The sequence below is a fragment of the Ovis canadensis genome, chromosome 11 (genome assembly GCF_042477335.2).
Source record: "Ovis canadensis isolate MfBH-ARS-UI-01 breed Bighorn chromosome 11, ARS-UI_OviCan_v2, whole genome shotgun sequence".
NCBI classification, from domain to species: Eukaryota; Metazoa; Chordata; class Mammalia; order Artiodactyla; family Bovidae; genus Ovis; species Ovis canadensis.
In genome coordinates this window covers 22,916,027-22,933,846 of record NC_091255.1, presented here as the reverse complement: position 1 = coordinate 22,933,846, position 17,820 = coordinate 22,916,027, and the positions used below count along the sequence as shown (strand labels likewise).

Genomic DNA, 17,820 nt, shown 5'->3' with positions numbered 1-17,820 from the left:
GGAGTTGGAAAGCAGGTGTGAGAGAAGAGACAGTGGAGAGGATGGTTATCTCTTGACCACCAATAGGGAAATGGGGAGGGGGGATGGGGAGGGACTAGTTAGTAAGAGGAAATGGCCCAAGAGCCAAGCTCTCCAGGATTTTCTCCCATTTTCCTCCTCAGCAGCCCCCTCTGGACAGAGGCTCAGCTCTGGCTTTGTCATCACATTCTGGGTGCAGACAAAGGACTTGATGTAGGACGACAGGCTGGCCATCCAGAGCAGGTTTGTCTCGTGGAAAGGACATGTGGCTGAGAGCAAGGAAGGCCCAGCCAGGAGTGAGGAGATCTGTGTTTCAGTGCAGCTCATGAGGAAGGGAACCATCATCATGATGAAGGTAGGTAGAGTGATGCTCATTTATTCATGGAAGATAAGTACTGAACATTTTCTCAGGCGAGCCTGAGAAGCACCCTTAAGAAAAGAGCAGGGACTCGACCTAAACCACTGACCTAGTTGGGGGTCTCAGCAAAGATCTGGAGCTGTTTTCTGATCCCTTGTGCCCAGGACCCCTGTGACTTGTGTTTTGGGGATATAGAGAAAGAGGGTAGGAAGCCAGGGGTATCAGACCCTTTCTGGGGGTTTAGCTTTTTCTGGTGGTCTAACATGGCACTGGACTTTGTAAGAAACAAGGGGTTCAGCTCTGTAAGTTGAAAATCTTGGATATTTGACTCTTCAGGTTTCTCAGGCTCTTTCCGGAACCTTGTGAACTCCACCTTCGTGCTGGTCTTTGGCATCTCACATACAAAAAGAACCTTGTTCTTTAGCTTGTTTTGGATCCAGGGATCGATGGAGGCCAAAAGAATTAATGTTTCTTGTAGCTGCATTGAAACAAGCCCCGTGGCTGGCTCCCTTCAGGCCAGCCCTGGGAGGCGGGAAGGGGAATTCTGGCCACAGGTCACTCTGAGTCCCAGGGAATGAGGTCAAGGGACAACGTCTAAGGGCTTATTCCCTTCCCGTCCGTCAGAGGGCATGTTGTGTGAGGAGAGTGGGAGAGGCTGGAGGAAGAGGAGAGCAGGGATGCCTTACACTCTTCTTCACAGACGCGTTCTTCTCCACATCCAGCATGTCCAGGACCAAGTGGAACACCTGTGGGCTGCGGATCCCCAGGACACTCTGGCAGAGGCAGGATGAGGGCATCTCAGTAGCCGGCCCAGGAAGATGCCCCGTCTACACTCTCTTCCATTCTAGCGCCCTCATGATGACCCTTTACCTGGACAGGAGATGTGGCTTCCCAGCTGCTTCCTTACCTTTGAGGGCCTGCCTCTGCATTGGGTTCTGGTACAATTTTTTTCACCAGAGGGGTCAAGATAGTTTCTGTCACATCTGAGCAATGCCCCTCACACCCTTCACCTGTCCCTTCTCCTACCCAGCTCCAGTCCTGCAGAAAAGCTTTCCCTTAACTCCTGGTACAGTGGGTAGTCTAAAAAAGCCGGCAAACCACCTCCCCACACTTTGCCGCCCTTTCTTCCCCTCAGTAGCTCTCCTGGACTGCCCACTCCCCCAGCCATCAACACATCTGGTCAGAGTTGCGGAGCTGGCCTTACCAGAGAGATGACTGCTTCCTTGCGTGCCAATGCATTTGAGCTCATCAGCTGCCTGAAGAGAAGGGAGTGAGTGTGTTGTGGTCCAGTTAAAGGGTAGGGGAGGAAGACTGGCTGCTTGTTACAGTCCAGAGTGACTCAGGTATAAAGCTGATGAGTGATGTTAATTTCATTAACGGCCCCTTCTTGTTTCTTGGGTCAGGAAAGGGACTGGAAAGGGAGAGGTCGGTACAACAGTTTTCCGAGGGGCTCTGTGTGATGATCAGGACTCACATTTGTCCAGAACTTTACCGTTTACAAATCCCTTCCAAGTCCTCATCTTAACTTGAGCTTTAAATAGTACCTCTGAGTGGTAGGTATTACCAGCCCCTTTTACAGATGAAGAAAAGCCCAGAGGTCAAAGAGTGACTTGGCCAGTGGCCTGGGCAGTGTGATCTGAGACCAGGCAGTAGGCTCTCCGCTCTCACTGGCCTTCTGTCCTCTTCCCACAGCCTAGGATTTGGCCCTGGTAGCTCCCAGCCCAAGCCACTCACGCCTCCACCAAGTTCAGCATCATGGGCTTCATCTTAAGCTCTTCCACGGTTTCAGCAACAGCCTGCCTCATAGCCTGAAGAGAGATTAAGGTGGGACAGAGGCTCAGGGGTGTGCTCTTAAGTGCTTCCCAAACTTTTCTTTTGGATGTGGACCATTTTTTAGCCTTTATTGAATTTGCTACAGTATTGTTTCTGTGTCACGTTTTGGTTTTTTGGCCCACAAGGCATGTGGAATCCTAGCTCCCTGACCAGGGATTGAACCCACAGCCCCTGCACTGGAAGGTGAAATCTTAACCACTGGACCATCGACCTTCATTGAGAGGTTACTTTGTGCTGTGTGTATGGCCCTTGCCTCAGGGAGCTCACGGTCTGGTGGGGGAAACAGACAAGTGAACAGGCAGTCAGACTCGTGAACTAAATGTAGGGACAACAGGAGGGTCTCCTAACTCAGTCTGAGTTCCAGGAAGACTTCCTGAAGGAAGTGATGTCGCAGCTGAAACCTGAGGCATGAGTAGGAGTTAGCCAGGCTGAGAGGCTAGGGGCCAACTTCCCTGGGCTGAGGAAAGCAGGTACAAAGGCCTGGAGGCAGGAGAGAGCACAGAGAGGTTAGGGGACAGGAAATGGTTCAGTTTAGCTAGGTGACCATACAGAGTCTTCAGAGTGGGACACTGAGCAATTACACTGGGACCATGGGTGTAAGTCAGGACAGGGTGCTCCTAAGCACTGCTGGTGCGTGGCTGGGCACGAGTGTGGTGAGGATAAAGAGTCAGACAGGTCTTGGGTGGTGAAGGGCTATGTAAGCCCTCCTGAGAGCTTGGGGAGTAACTGAGAAGTTCTTTGCAGAGGTGAGCTGCAATCTGATTCACAGGTTAGAAAAATGTCTTTAGCAGTGCTGTGGCTGGCTTTGTAGCAAGCTCTAAGAAAGGTAAAAGTGCAGGGGAAGGCAGGGTGATTCTGTTGGTGGTGATTGGAAAGCTTCCCATAGGAGGTGTTGTCTGGGCTGGTCTGGAAGGGGTAATCATATTTTAATAGGCAGTAGGAGAGAGGAGCTACTTACCAGTGGAACTGAAAGCAGAGGCAGTTTTCCACCTTTCAGGGGAGGGAGGAATAACAGGGCACTTTAAGCTGAGAGGACTGCCTGCACAGAGGCCAGACAGCTTGGAGACAGGAGCTGTATTCTGGGGAGTGTGATGCACGCTTTGGGGGGCATGCATACACAGAAGAACTACACAAAAAAGATCAACGACCCAGAGAACCATGATGGTGTTGTATGGAGCCAGACATCATGGAGTGTGAAGTCAAGAGGGCCTTAGGAAGCATCACTACGAACAATGTTAGTATAGGTGATGGAATTCCAGGTGAGTTATTTCAGATCCCCAAAGATGATGCTGTGAAAGTGCTACACTCAATATGCCAGCAGATTTGGAAAACTCAGCAGTGGCCACAGGACTGGAAAAGGTTTATTCCAATCCCAAAGAAAGGCAATGCCAAAGAAAGTTCAAACTACTGCACAATTGCACTCATCTCACATGCTAGTAAAGTAATGTTGAAAATTCTCCAAGCTAAGTATGTGAACCGAGAACTTCCAGATGTTCAAGCTGGATTTAGAAAAGGAAGAGGAACAAGAGATCAAATTTCCAACACCTGTTGGATCATAGAAATAGCAAGAGAATTCCAGAAAAACACTTACTTCTGCTTCATTGACTATGCCAAAGCCTTTGACTGTGTGGATCACAACAAACTGGTGTAAAATTCTTAAAGAGACAATACCAGACCACCTGACCTACCTCCTGAGAAATCTGTATTCAGGTCAAGAAGCAACATCTAGAACCAGGTGTGAAACAACGGACTGGTTCCAAATTGGGAAAGGAGTATGTCAAGGCTGTATTTTGTTACCTTGTTTATTTAATCTATATGCAGAGTACATCATGCAAAATGCTGGACTGGATGAACACAAGCTAGAATCAAGATTGATGGGAGAAATATCAATAACCTCAGATATGCAGATGATACCTCCCTTACAGCAGAAAGTGAAGAGGAACTGAAGAGCCTCTTGATGAAAGTGAAAGAGGAGAGTGAAAAAGCTGGCTTAAAACTCAATATTCAAAAAACTAAGATCATGGCATCCCATCAGTTCATGTCCCATCAGTTCATGGCAAATAGATGGGGAAACAATGGAAACAGTGACAGACTTTATTGTTTTGGGCTCCAAAATCACTGCAGATGGTGACTGCAGTCACAAAATCAAAAGACACTTGCTCCTTGGAAGAAAAGCTATGACCAACCTAGACAGCATATTAAAAAGCAGAAACATTACTTCACTGACAAAGGTTCACATAGTCAAAGCTATGGTTTTTCCAGTAGTCATGTATGGATGTGAGAGTTGGACTATAAAGAAAGCTGAGTGCCGAAGAATTGATGCTTTTGAACTGTGGTGCTGGAGAAGACTCTTGAGAGTCCCTTGAACTGCAAGGAGATCAAACCAGTCAATCCTAAAGGAAATCAGTCCTGAATATTCATTGGAAGGACTGATGCTGAAGCTGAAGCTCCAATACTTTGGCCACCTGATGCGAAGAAGTGACTCATTGGAAAAGACCTTAATGTTGGGAAAGATTGCAGGCAGGAGGAGAAGGGGACAATAGAGGATGAGGTGGTAGATGGCATCACTGACTTGATGGACATGAATTTGAGCAAGCCCCAGGAGTTGGTGATGGATAGGGAAGCCTGGCTTGCTGCAGTCCATTGGGTTGCAAAGAGTTGGACACAACTGAGTGACTGAACTGAACTAAACTGAACTGAACTTTGGGGGGCAGTGTGGTGGGAGCCAAGGCAGGGTGGGGGTCCTTTAGGGAAAGGTGAAGAGACAGGTTTGGGCTGTCTGGGCTTGGGAGCGTTGGTCTCACTTACAAAGAAGGGTTCATTATATGTCTTCCTCCTGAGTAGGTCAAATGTGAGGTCTTCCAGACCATGTGCCTGGATCCATTCCAGTCCTATGGCCTTGAGCATCTGCATGGCTTCAAAACGGTGCTGAGGGCAGACACAAAGGACAGCCCACCTTCCTCATCCCCCAGCACATCCTTGTGCTGGAGCAGGAAGGGTACTAGGCAGTTGAGAGCTTACCTCCAGGACGCTGGAACAGGACAGCTGGTCCAGGATGCTCCTGACAACTGTGGCTGAGTGCACACCCATTATCTTGACCAGCACAGTGAGTGCCTGTGGGGGTGGGCAGGGCGGGGTGGGGTACACCAGACCAAGAGGCATTTGGATGGCCAAGCACGCTTGAGGGCTAGAACTTGTAGGAAACAGGCAGAGTCCTTTCTCCTCCCTCTTGGCCTCATGAGTGAGTGTGTAAGTTCATGTGAGCGCACACGTGCACATATATGAATGAATGGACTATACACAGATCTGTGTACACTGGCTCCCACGCAACCCATATACATATTCACAAACACACAGAGGACCCTGCGGTGCTCCCTGCTGAAGCTCCTTTTCTCTGGGATGAGGATGACAGGGACCAGAGCCCACCAGAGTCAGCACCGTTTCCCCAGGGCTCCCCAGGGAGCCCGGCCCCCCGCCCCTCACACCTTCATCTGCTGGGTCTTCGGCCCTTGGCACAGGCACTGCAGCAAGTGCTCCCGGGCCACGTTGCTGTGGGGCCTCAGGAGCCCCAAGCACAGGGCCGCCTCCGCCGCCGCCTTGTACGCTGCCTTCTTTATCAGCATCAGTAGCACCAGCGCCAGCTTCTCTTCATCCTCCACCTGAGTCCTCTTGAGAGGGAGACGGGGCGGTTGGAGCAGGTCTCCGGCTAGGCTTTGTGAGGGCAATTCATGACTGCTTCCAGCCCATTCTCCCTCTTCCCCAGAAGGAGTCTCCTGTCAAGAGCTCAGTTTACCCACTTCCCTTCTTCTTGCTGCCATCTGCTTGCTCCCAGCTACATCCTTTCACTTCTCTATGACTTCTTCTTGTGAGTGGGTCGGCGTTACTCTCTTTAATACCTCTGCTGTCTCAGCTCTTGGCATTTGAAAAAAATATACAGGTCATTGCCCCGACGCCTCTCCTCCCATAACCTTGTCCTTGGCGCTATGTCAGCCGTCAATTCCCACAGCGGGACTTCATCGTTACCCGTTACTGCAGCTTCTCTCTGACTCCCTCTCCTCCTGTCTTTCTGGTTCTCCTCTGATGTCAGCACTTACTGTTCTACCTACTGTATAGCACAGGGAACTCTGCTCAGTGCTGTGTGATGACCTAAATGGGAAGGAAATCCAAAAACGTATGGGGCTTCCCTGGTGGCCCAGTGGTGAAGAACTTGCCTGCCAATGTAGGAGACCCGGGTTCGATCCCTGGGTTGGGAAGATCCCCTGGAAAGGGAAATGGCAACCCACTCCAGTATTCTTGCCTGGAAAATCCAATGGACAGAGGAGCCTGGTGGGCTGCAGTCCATGGAGCTGCCAAGGAGTTGGACATGTTTTGTCCAAGTTTGTTGACTAAACAGCAACAATAGATACTAATGACTGATTCACTTTGCTGTACAGTGAAAACTTAACACAACAAGGTAAAGCCAATGAATTTTTTTTAAAGGAGTATATTAAATAGCTTTACTTTGAACTTATTTCATTATCTGTACGTGAATATATATGTGGGTTAGTTACTCATGTAATTTTTTCTATCGTAAATTGTCTATAAAATTTCCTTACATTTGTATAGTGCGGTCAGAGTGCTCCTATTTATTCCTGTTGTTAATTGAATTCTTCTAAACAGGAATTGGGAGTCTTTACTTGGATATTACATAAAAGATGAGTTCTTTTATGTAAATGTAGATGTATATACGGGGGACTGTGAAGGTTTATAAAAGTACACGGTCAGATCTATCACTTGGGCATATTGTGTTATTGCCATTGCTCTTTTATTTTTTAAACTTTTCTTAATGAAAGAATTTATCTGTAACTTTTATATTCTTTACTTTCAAATTCTTATAAATAAAAACGAAAGTGAATTTTTTTGTATATTTAATGCTAATAAATCACTCTATTTAAAAAGTTGTTGGACTGCATGAAGACTAACAATTCATTGAGCAACTTTGCCCTCCTCCTCACTTTCTTCCCTTTTACCCAGCTTCAGTTCCATGGTCCCTGAACTCCTTTACCCCCTCTTTATTGTATTAAACTCTCCACCGACTCTATGCCTGCACTTCCCAGAGGAAATCAAAGTAATGATGACTAATCTTGCTTGAAGTATATGAACACAAACCTTAAGAAAACCCTTAATGATGCCTAACGGTCAGACTGCTTTTCCCTGGGCAGTTCTGTTTCCCACCTTCCTAATTCATATTCCTTCCTCTGGACACTCTAACACTTCCTCCTCTGTTCTCTTAAGTTGATGACCTTGCTTCCTACTTTATTGAGCAAAATAAAAGCAACTAGAAAAGAAGTTCCAGAGACACTCACCACCACTCGTCCAACTTTCAACACCTGCACCCATATTCCTTCCTTTCCGCATTACTGTGGACCATGACCATCTATCTAAAAAAGTCAATCTTGGGGACTTTCCTGGTGGTCTGGTGGCTAGGACTGCACACTCCCATTGCAGGGGGCCCAGGTTCGATCTCTGGTCAGGAAGCTAGATCCCACATGCTGCCACCAAGGGTCCACAGGCAATGAGAGATTCCGCATGCCACAACCAAGACTTGGTGCAGCCAAATAAATAAAAATATTAAAAAAATAAAGTCAGTCTCTTATGTGTTTGCTCTCGTCCCTTCTCATCTTCTCAAGAACATTGCTGCCCAACTCTTCCCACCCTCTTCCAAACGATCATTTTCCTAACGACTGGATCGTTACTCCTCAGCGTTGACACATGCTGCTGTTTTTTCTCTTTCTAGAATTTACCCCTGCTGCTGACTACAGCTCTTTCCAGGAAAACTTGGACAGTTGCCCATTCTTGCCAGCTTGCCCTTCTTTCCTCCCATTTTCTCTTAACCCTACTCCATTCAGACTTTCACTGCCCCACCAGAGTAGTTCTTGTTAAGATAATCAATGATCCACCCATGTGGTTAAAGCCATTGTATGGATTCTCAGCCCTTATATTATTTGATATGGTTGATTTGTCTCCTTTTCCTTGATGAAGGTTCTCTACTTGATTTTCAGTATACCACACTATTGGTTGTCTTCCTACCTGTTGGCTACTTCTTAATATTTATTGGTTCTTCCTCTTATCTCTGACCTCTAAACACTGGGGTGCCCCAAGGCTTGATTCTTGATTCTTAGTGATCTCATCTTGTTGAATGACCTATATGCTGACAACTCATAGATTTCTTCCACTGGTTCAGGCTTCTGAACTCCAAATTGTATATCCAGCTACTTGTTTGTTGTTTCCTTTGGATGTCCAGAAGACGTCACAAACACAACTTGTCCAAAACTGGACTTCTGATATTACCTCCAAGCCTGTTCCATGTGCAGCTTTCTCCATCTTGAAGTGAAGTGAAAGTTGCTCAGTCCTGTCCCCATGGACTATACAGTCCATGGAATTCTCCAGGCCAGAATACTGGAATGGGTAGCCTTTTCCTTCTCCAGGGGATCTTCCCAACCCAGGGATAGAACCCAGGTTTGAATGAACCTAGGTCTCTGGCACTGCCAGCAGATTCTTTACCAGCTGAGCCACAAGGGAAGCCCAAGAATATTGGAGTGGGTAGCCTATCCTGTCTCCAGGGGATCTTCCCGACTCAGGAGTTGAACCAGGGTCTCCTGCATTGCAGGCAGATTCTTTATCAACTGAGCTATCAGGGAAACTCATCTTAGCTGATGACAACTCCATCCTTTCAGTTTCTAGGCCAAAAGCCTTGGCTTCCTCCTTGTTGCCTCACTTTCTCTTATAGCTCACATTTAACCTGTCAGAGTTTTACTTTAAAAATATATGCAGGGGATTTCCCTTGTGGTCCAGTGGCTGAGACTCCCAGTGAAGGGGGCCTGGGTTTGATCCCTCTTCAGGGAACTAGATCCCACATGCTGCAACTACAAGAGCCTGCATGCTGCAACCAAGACCCGACACAGCCAAAACAAATCGATAAATATTAATACATATATACATATTCAGAACTTAATAACTGCTTACCAACCCCACTGCAACCACTGTGGTCCAAGCCACCATCGTGCCTCACCAGGACTGCTTTAACAACTCCTAACTGGTCTCTCGGCTTCCACTTTTGCCTTTCATCCCCTGCCCGTCTTTCTTCAACACAGCAGTCAGAGTGAACGTTTTTTTGTTTTTTTGGCCACTGTGCCACATGAGGGATCTTAGTTCCCCAACCAGGGATCAACCAGGGACTGAACCCAGTCCCCCTGCACTGGGAGCACAGAGTTTTAACCACTGGACCACCAGGGAAGTCCCCCAGAGTGAACTTTTGAAACGTAAGTTAGAGCACATCATTGCTTTGTTCAAAAACCTATTCCACTCGGGAGAAAAGCTCAAGTACTTAAAGTCGTCCAGAAGGCCTCATATGCGCTAGTCTCCTATTAGCGTCTTTGGCCCAACTTCATTTCCTCCTGCTTTCTCTGCTCCCACCCCACTTCTGTCACAGGGCCTCCTTGCTGTTCCTTGCCCATACCAAGCCTGCCCCTGCCTTCGGGACTTTGGCTCGATTCTTCCTTTGCTGGGAATACCTTCTCTCAGATATCTGCAAGGCTCACCCCTCACCTTCGTGCTTGAGCTCAGACGACGACTTCCACGTGAGGCCTCCCCTGTCCCTCGTGTTTAAAATTGCAACTCATTCCATCTGCATTCAGCATCCCGGTCACTCTCATCCCTCATCATCCCGGTCACTCTCATCCCTCTACATAAGTCTCCCACTTGCTGTATCTAACATACTCATCTGCACTCAGCATCCCCAGTCACTCTCATCCCTCATCATCCCAGTCACTCTCATCCCTCTACATAAGTCTCCCACTTGCTGTATCTGACACACTCTATAATGAAATTTGTTGGTTATTACATGTCTCCCTGGGCTTCTCCTGTAGCTCAGCTGGGAAAGAATCTGCCGGCAATGAGGGAGACCTAGGTTCGATCCCTGGGTTGGGAAGATCCCCTGGGGAAGGGAAAGGCTACCCAGTCCAGTATTCGGGCCTAGAGAATTCCATGGACTGTATAGTCCACGGGGTCGCAAAGAGTCAGACACAACTGAGTGACTTTCACTTTCACCTGTCTCCCCTCCCCACTTCCCCCACCTCACTGGAATGTAAGCTCTACCCAAAGCTGAGATCTCTGCTTGCTTTGTTTGCTGACATATCCCAAGGGCCTAGGTTGATGTCTGGCCCATGATAGCTGTTCAGTGTAGGTTTGTTGAGTAAGTGGATGTAATGAATTCTATTTTATGTGGAGCAGTGATGGGGTCAAAATAAGAGGATCCTAAAGGGGAAAAATCTCAAGTAGTGTCAGCAGACTTCCTTGGTCCCTGTCCCCTCTGGGCAGAGGTTTTCCTTTAGCAGGTTATTTTAAGGATGAGGCGTGGTCACTGGAAGAGCACAGGCGCTGGGACTTCCGTGGAGACCAGTGGCTAGGACTCCACACTCCCGATGCAGTGCGCCCAGGGTCGATCCCTGAACGGGGAACTCTATCCCACATGCCACAACTAAGAGTTTGCATGGCGCAAATAAGACCTGGTGCAGCCAAATAAATAAATGTATATAAAAAAATAAATCTAGGCATTGAAGTAGGTGCTTTGCATATATTATCTCATTTAATCTTCTCAACGATGCTGTAACTACTATAGCCACTTTAGAGAAGGACAAATGACAACTCCGAAAGCTGGCTTTTCAGAGGTGGCATGACCAGTTCGGGAGCTACACCAATGATTCTGTCCCGGCAACCTATTCCTCAGGGGACTCCACAAGGACATCATCCCCCTCATCAGAACTAGGAGCTGGTTACCCTCTCTCTGGCTTAACCCCCAGCCAGCACCATTGATGACCTGTCCGACCTTGCCCCGGGGACTGACTCTTCCCCCCCAGTCACCTGATCTCTGGGGACAGCAGCCCAGGAGTCCAGAGCCGCCCGAAGTGCTATCAGAGTATCCATCCTCTGCCCCTCATTTTGGCCCTTCAACTTCTTGATGAGAGTTTGGATCACATGCTTTTTCAGGCATCCTGGACAGGGAGGAGCCTCAGGTCAGGGCGGAGCCTCTGGGGCGGCTCCTCTCTGCCAGACTCCACCTGACTCCACTGAGGTCCCACGGTCGGCCGTCCCCCCAGGACACCAGAGCAGCTGGCTGAGCATAACCGCAGTTCCCAGAACCTGCTCTCTGTCTCCTTCCCACCTCTTCTCCCTCTTCACCCCACCTTCCTCTCTCTGCCCAACAATCTCTCAGATCACTCCCAGACCTGCCAATGACTAGGTTGCAGTTGGGGGGCCGTCCACTGCCTTCTGTCTTTCCCTAAAGGTGGATTGTGGCTACATAGCCTCCTTCCTTCCCTGCCCCTACTCCCACCCAGGGGGGGACCCACTCACCCAGGATGGCCAGGGTTCGACAGGCCTCATACTTCAGTTTCTCCGATCCGGCTTGGGCCTGATTTAAGGGGGTGGAGGGTGGGAACATGCCCTAAGGTGGTGGAATATCAGGAGCTTTCAGGATCAGCTCAGCTTAACTTTTCATTTTACAGGTGAGGAAACCGAGGCCTAGAGAGTGACCTGTTTATGTTCAAACACGGGTGTGGGCAGGGTGGTGTGATGGAAGGACCATAACTTAGGAGTAAGACTGGTGTCTTAGGAGTATCTGGTGTCTGATAGCCACGAGGCCTAGGGCAGGTCACCTGGCCTCTCGGAGCTTTCATTTTCTCATTAGAAAAATGCAGCTACTGCTAACTAGTTCTAGTATCAAAAGATTTAAATGAGATTATGGGTAAGAACACAGCCCACCCCCACCCCCAAAGTCAACTTCTCTGTCAGACAAAGGGGATCTTCAGATCCCCCCTTCCCCATCCTTTAAGATCAAGCTGCCCTTTAAAGGAGCCAAGGGCATGAGCTGGGCACATGTCGCACAAGGCGGCTGCCTCCTTCCAGCATCTGACCCATCATCCTTGGCCCTGGTGGGCCTTGTCTGTGCTCAGGTGCCAAGGCTCTGCAGACCGCAGGCCCTGTGTCCTCCTCTCCTGGACTCCGTGCAGCCCCAGACTCACCACCTGCCACAGTGCGTCCAAGACAAACTTGTCGCTGACCCCCAGGCACCCCAGAGCCTGCAGGAACAGGAGAGAGGAAAAGGAAGAGAGCCTGGACACCACCGCCACGAGCTGCCACCTTCTGGACACTGCTGGAGGTTGTTCTTGGAACATCACTCCCTCCCTGCCCTCCACCTCCAGCATCTTTCTCCTCACCAGCTCAGCCGACATCTACCTGGCCTGTAACCACACCCCTCCACCCTTGCCACTTCTCACCTGGGCTGCGTAGAGCTGTTCATCCTCACTGGGAGATTTCAGGCTTTCTGTGAGTTCCTGCCCATCCAGGGAAGCATGTGGAAGGGAAGAAAGGGACAAATATAGTTCTATCATGCTTCTTTCAAAGTGGAAGGAGCTCACCCATTCCACTCTTCTTCCCCAGCTCCCTTTTGCTGGCGGGGTCTGAGGGTGGAAGGATAGTGTGAGCCCGAGGTAAAGGCATCCTCAGAGTCTCCCCATTCTGCCCCGGCTCCTGCCATGGCCCCTGACCTTTAACCTTTGCCACTTCAGGGGGTCTCCAGCAGGGTCTAAGGGCTTGGACTCCATTGGAGACCTGCGAGTCAGCTTGCTCATGGGGAGATGGAGCTTTTGGCTGAGGGTACCCTCCTTGAGGTACCTGTGGGAGAAATCACACAGGTAGCCCTGGTCCCCTTGTTCCCTTCCTCCTTACTTCACAGACTCTCCTCTGCCTCTGGTCCTCAGCCCAGCTCAGATCAGCTTCCATCTACCCCAGGGTCTCCTCGGGGGTCTGTAGGCTGATTTGGCCCACCCCAGCCCCCCAGCCCTACTCCACCCCTTTCTTCTCTTTCCATCCTTTCTTAGAAGATGGGGAGGGCGTGGAGAACAGGAAGAGACGAAACACACCTGGGGTGATCTCTCATTTTCCACAGTGTCTTCTGGGCCTCCCGTTGCTTTCGGCGATCATACAGGGTATACCAGTGTGTGTAGAGCTCAGGCTTCTTGTAGTAGCAGTAAGGTATGGCATTTGGCTTGCTCGGGTGCTCCCTCCAGCACTCTGGACTTGGGGGAAACTCTTCCTTTGGTGCCTGGAGGCAGGGGCGAGTGGCAGAGCAGCCACAGGGGACATTTCTCAGCCAGGAAAAGGGCCAGGGCGAGAAGGGACTAGACGAGGGAAATACCCTTCAGCCTCTCGTCCTGAAGACACAGCCAGCTCCTAACAAGCTGTGTGACTCGGGCAAGCGACTTTACCCTACCAAGGTCTCAGTCTTCTCATCTGCAAAATGGGGCTAATCATCCTTGTTCTGTACCCCTCCCAAGGTGAAGGACCACTGACATAAAGACTGGGAAACCGTTGCCGGTTTGTAAGTTGATCTGAGTACAGTTGGCCCACTGTATCCACAGGTTCCACATCCATGGATTCAACCAACCATGGGTTCAAAATATTAGGGGGAAAAACAATTCTAAGAAGTTCCCAAAAGCAAAACTTGAATTTGCCATGTACCCGGTAACCCTTTACATACAATTTACATTGTATTAGGTATTATAAATAATCGAGAGAGGATGTGTGTAGGCTATATGCAAACACCACTCCATTTTATACTTGAGTATCCATGGAGTTTGGGATCCCCTGTGGACACCAAGGGACAACTGTCCACAGTTCAGTTAGTTTAGAATTTCAAGGGACTTGAGAAAGTCATCTGGGGACTTCCTGGTGGCCCAGTGGATAAGAATCTGCCTGCCAATGCAGGGGACGCAGGCTCGTTCCCTGGTCCGGGCGGATCCCACATACCAAGGAGCAACTAAGCCTGCCTGCCATAACTACAGAGCCTGCGCTCTAGAGCCCATGAGCCGTGCCAAGAGGAGCCACCACAGTGAGAAGCCCACAGCAGGCAGTAGCTCTCACTCCCCATAACTAGAGAAAGCCCGTGTGCAGCAGTGAAGACCTTGTGCCACCAAAAAGAAAAAAAAGTCATCTGGGCAAGGAGATGAAAAGGCCAGGGGCAGGGGAGACGTGGAGTAAAGAGAGGGGTATTTTGGGCTCCTGCTCATTCACTCAGGCATTCGACAGATTTTTATTGAGCACCTACTATGTGCCAAGTGCTCAGTGCTGGGGAGACAGTTATCATTCCTGTCCTCGTGGAACTTAATAGTTTCATTGGAAAAACAGGATTTCTTCAAATAATCTGTCTTAGACACTTGTGAAACTGCAGCTCTGGTTGTGGCCAAGGGGTTTTAGATGGGTCAGGGGATTTCTCTGAAGATCTGACAAGGATTCATTCTTGTCTCTTCTCAAGCCGTCCTGTCTCTACAACAACTCTCTGAAAAAGAGCTTTGGCTACTGGTTCCCAGTGGGGTGACTGAGACCATCATGAATTCGCAGGTGATTTTCGTGACTTCAGAAAATGGGACATTGACTCACTATAAGCAGGGTTGTCAGATTTTGTAAGGACCAAGCAAATAAAAAACAGGATTGAGACTTCCCTGGTGGGTCCAGTGGCTACGATTCCAAGCTTTCATGGCAGGGGACCCGGCGGTGGGGAGTGATCAATCCCTGATCAGGGAACTAGATCCCACATGCCACAACCAAGACCCAGAGCAGCCAAATAAATAAACTTCTCTACTTCAGTTAAGAACAAACAAACAAAAAACCCCAGGATGTCCCATTGAATTTCGATTCCAGGCGGTGAAGGCAATATTTAGGACATAAGCATGTTGAAAAAGTTCATTGTTTCTCCGAAATTCAAAAATAACTCATTATTAAGCAACTGCCTACACAGCCAAAACCTTACAGATGTTATCTCATAGCCAGCCAACAAAGGGAGCGGGGCAGAGGTTGGCTTGTGACAGAGGCTACTCCTGCGGTTCAGGAAGGGAAAGCCACTTGTCCAAGGTCACACAGAGTTCGTGGCAGCCCCGGGGGTGAGAGCGGAGTTCTAAGTACATGTTTGTATTAGTCATTCAGTGGTGTCCGACTCTTTGTGGCCACATGGACTGTAGCCCACCAGGCTCCCCCATGGAGCCTTCCCCTCGTCCATGGAATTCTCCAGGCAAGAATACTGGAGGGGGTAGCCATGCCCTTCTCCAGGGGATCTTCCCAACCCAGGGATCGGACCCAGGTCTCCTGCATTGGCAGCTGGATTCTTTACCGTCTGAGCCTCCAGGGGAGCATGTAGGGTTCTATGAACCAGCCTTAATGGGGGGGTGGTCTGCTGACCCTCTTCCTCCAGCGAGGCTCTCGGGGTGGCGGAAGTCAGGGGTCTCACCTGGTGACAGGACAAGGAAAGTAGGACGGGAGCTGCAGCTCTTCTGAGTTCTGTGGTGCAAAGGAGACCATGGACAAGGGTGAGCTGAAGAGTTGTCCTTCCGGGCATGCGTTTATCGAGCATTAGCATTTAACGAACATGATATCAGGCACCAGGGACGTAAAGAAGCCACAGTTCCTGTCCTTAAGGGACTTGTACGTTTCTGGTGTCTTGGTCTGTGGAATAGCAGCATTGCCATAGCCTGGAAGCTTCTCAGAAATGCAGAATCTCTCAGGCCTACCAAGTCAGGATCTTTATTTGAGGAAGATTCCTACGCATGTTGAAATTGGAGACACACGGGTCTGGCAGAGTAGGTCTCATCCCTGGCTGCGTATTAGAATTATTTGAGAGAATTTTTTTAACATGCCTCAGTCCTGCATCAGACTAATTGAATCAGATTGTCCAAGGAAGGGACCTAGGCATTTTAGAAAGCTTCCCAAAGGATTCTAATGTAAAAATGGTCAGTGGTTCTCAAATGTGAGTGGCACTAGAAAAAACTAGAGGTCTTGTTTTTTGTTTGCTTGTTTTGGCCATGCTGAGTGGCATGTGGGATCTTAGTTCCCTGACCAGGGGTTGAACCTATGCCCTGCTTTGCAGTGGAAGCAGAGTCTTAACTACTGGGCCACCAAGGAAGTTCCTGGAGGGCTTAATAAAATACAGATTTCCTTATCCCCAGATGAAGACTCATCCCCAGAGTAACTCTGAGGTGCGGTCTGAGAATTCACTTTTTTGGTTGAGGAGGGTGTGGTGCACACGGCATGTGGGGTCTTAGTTCCCTGACCAGGGATTGAACCCCTGCTCTCTGCATTGGTGGCACAGAGTCAACTCCTGGATCACCAGGTAAGTTCTGAGAAGTTGCATGTCTAACAAAATACTGATGCTGCTGATCCTGGGAACATATTTTGGGAACCACTGGTCTACTGGTAAGATAGAACCGTTTACTGGGGATTAATTAACAAAGGGAAATAAATGTGAGGATGGATAGAGGCATAGGTGATCGTGATGAGGGGGTCCTAACCTGGTGGGGAGGAGCAGGGAGGGTTTCCAGAGATTATCCACAAGCTGAGTCTTCAGCGCAAGTAGGAGAGGTAGCCAGACAGATGAGAGGAAGAACAATGGGCAAGAGGAACACCTCGAAACCTTGGCTTTGTGAGAGTGCAAAACAGGTGAGGAAGCAGAAGCTGGGGAGTCACAGAGACATCCCGCCTTAGAGGGCCCTGGAAACTTACCTTGAGGGGTGTATGGAGCCTTGAAAGTACCCAAGGATCCACCCTGACTCTGCCCATAGCTTTGCTGACATCACCCGGACTCCTGCCTGGGAGTGGGGGCCAGGGAACTTCCCTTTTCGGGTCACTATTCCCAACTCCACTCCTGTCCATTCTAACCTCACCTTTGGTCCTTCCTGGATATTCCAGCCATGGGCAGTTGAACATCGCCCTGTTGATGTCAGAGATGTCGACTGATTTTTCGTAGGCCATCCTCTTCTCCTGGGGAGTGGGCAGGGACTACAGGGACAGCTCCCTTGCGAGAGCCGGGGCAGAGCTCAGGGAGACCTGTCGTCTGCGGCACAAGAGGGACTAGTGAGGTGTCTGGGCTTCTAGAGCTAGAAGCCTCCGAGTGTTGAGTGAGAAGATCACCTAGGTGCATGGAACACTCTGGTTCTACTCTGGAGCCCCAGCCCCGGCATCTACTGGCCTGTAGCTTGAGCCAGTCGCTTTCCCTCTGGGAGCTTCACTTTCCTCATCTGAAGGGAGGAAAGCCACGTCTGTCTGGCGAGCTCGAGGGGCGGCGGTGAGGCATAAATTAGAAAAGAAAGTCAAAGCACTTAATGAACCTCAAGCTCACGTAGCCCGTGCTATTTTTTTGTCTCCTCTGAAGTGTTTATTTTTTAAAAATTTTTTTCAAAAACTTTTAATTTTGTATTGGGGTATAGCCGATTAACTGAAAATCGTGTGCCAATATAGTATATTAATGCATATATATGGAATTTAGAAAGATGGTAATGATGATCCTATATGTGAGACAGCAAAAGAGACACAGATGTAAAGAACAGACTTTTGGACTCTGTGGGAGAAGGCGAGGGTGGGATGGTTTGACAGAATAGCACTGAAACATGTATATTACCATATGTGAAATAGATCGCCAGTCCAGGGTCGATGCATGAGACAGGGTGCTCAGGGCCGGTGCGCTGGGATGACCCTGAGGGATGGGATGGGGAGGGAGGTGGGAGGGGGGTTCAGGATGGGGCACA

The 17,820-nt window shown here is 49.3% G+C and overlaps 1 protein-coding gene across 1 annotated transcript; it reads right to left on the bottom strand.

Moving 5' to 3' along the window:
* Positions 1 to 485: 485 nt before the first annotated feature.
* On the bottom strand, positions 486 to 17,047 carry HEATR9 (HEAT repeat containing 9). Its single transcript, XM_069542565.1, has 15 exons — positions 16,960 to 17,047; positions 15,531 to 15,580; positions 13,171 to 13,352; positions 12,796 to 12,922; positions 12,526 to 12,582; positions 12,271 to 12,327; positions 11,603 to 11,660; positions 11,111 to 11,241; positions 5,695 to 5,877; positions 5,231 to 5,323; positions 5,018 to 5,137; positions 2,111 to 2,184; positions 1,581 to 1,632; positions 1,063 to 1,149; positions 486 to 854 (listed from the first exon to the last, which is right to left on the bottom strand). Exons 1-15 carry the CDS (start codon positions 17,045 to 17,047, stop codon positions 486 to 488), a joined length of 1,728 nt encoding a protein of 575 aa, XP_069398666.1.
* Between the last annotated feature and the right edge of the window lie 773 nt (positions 17,048 to 17,820).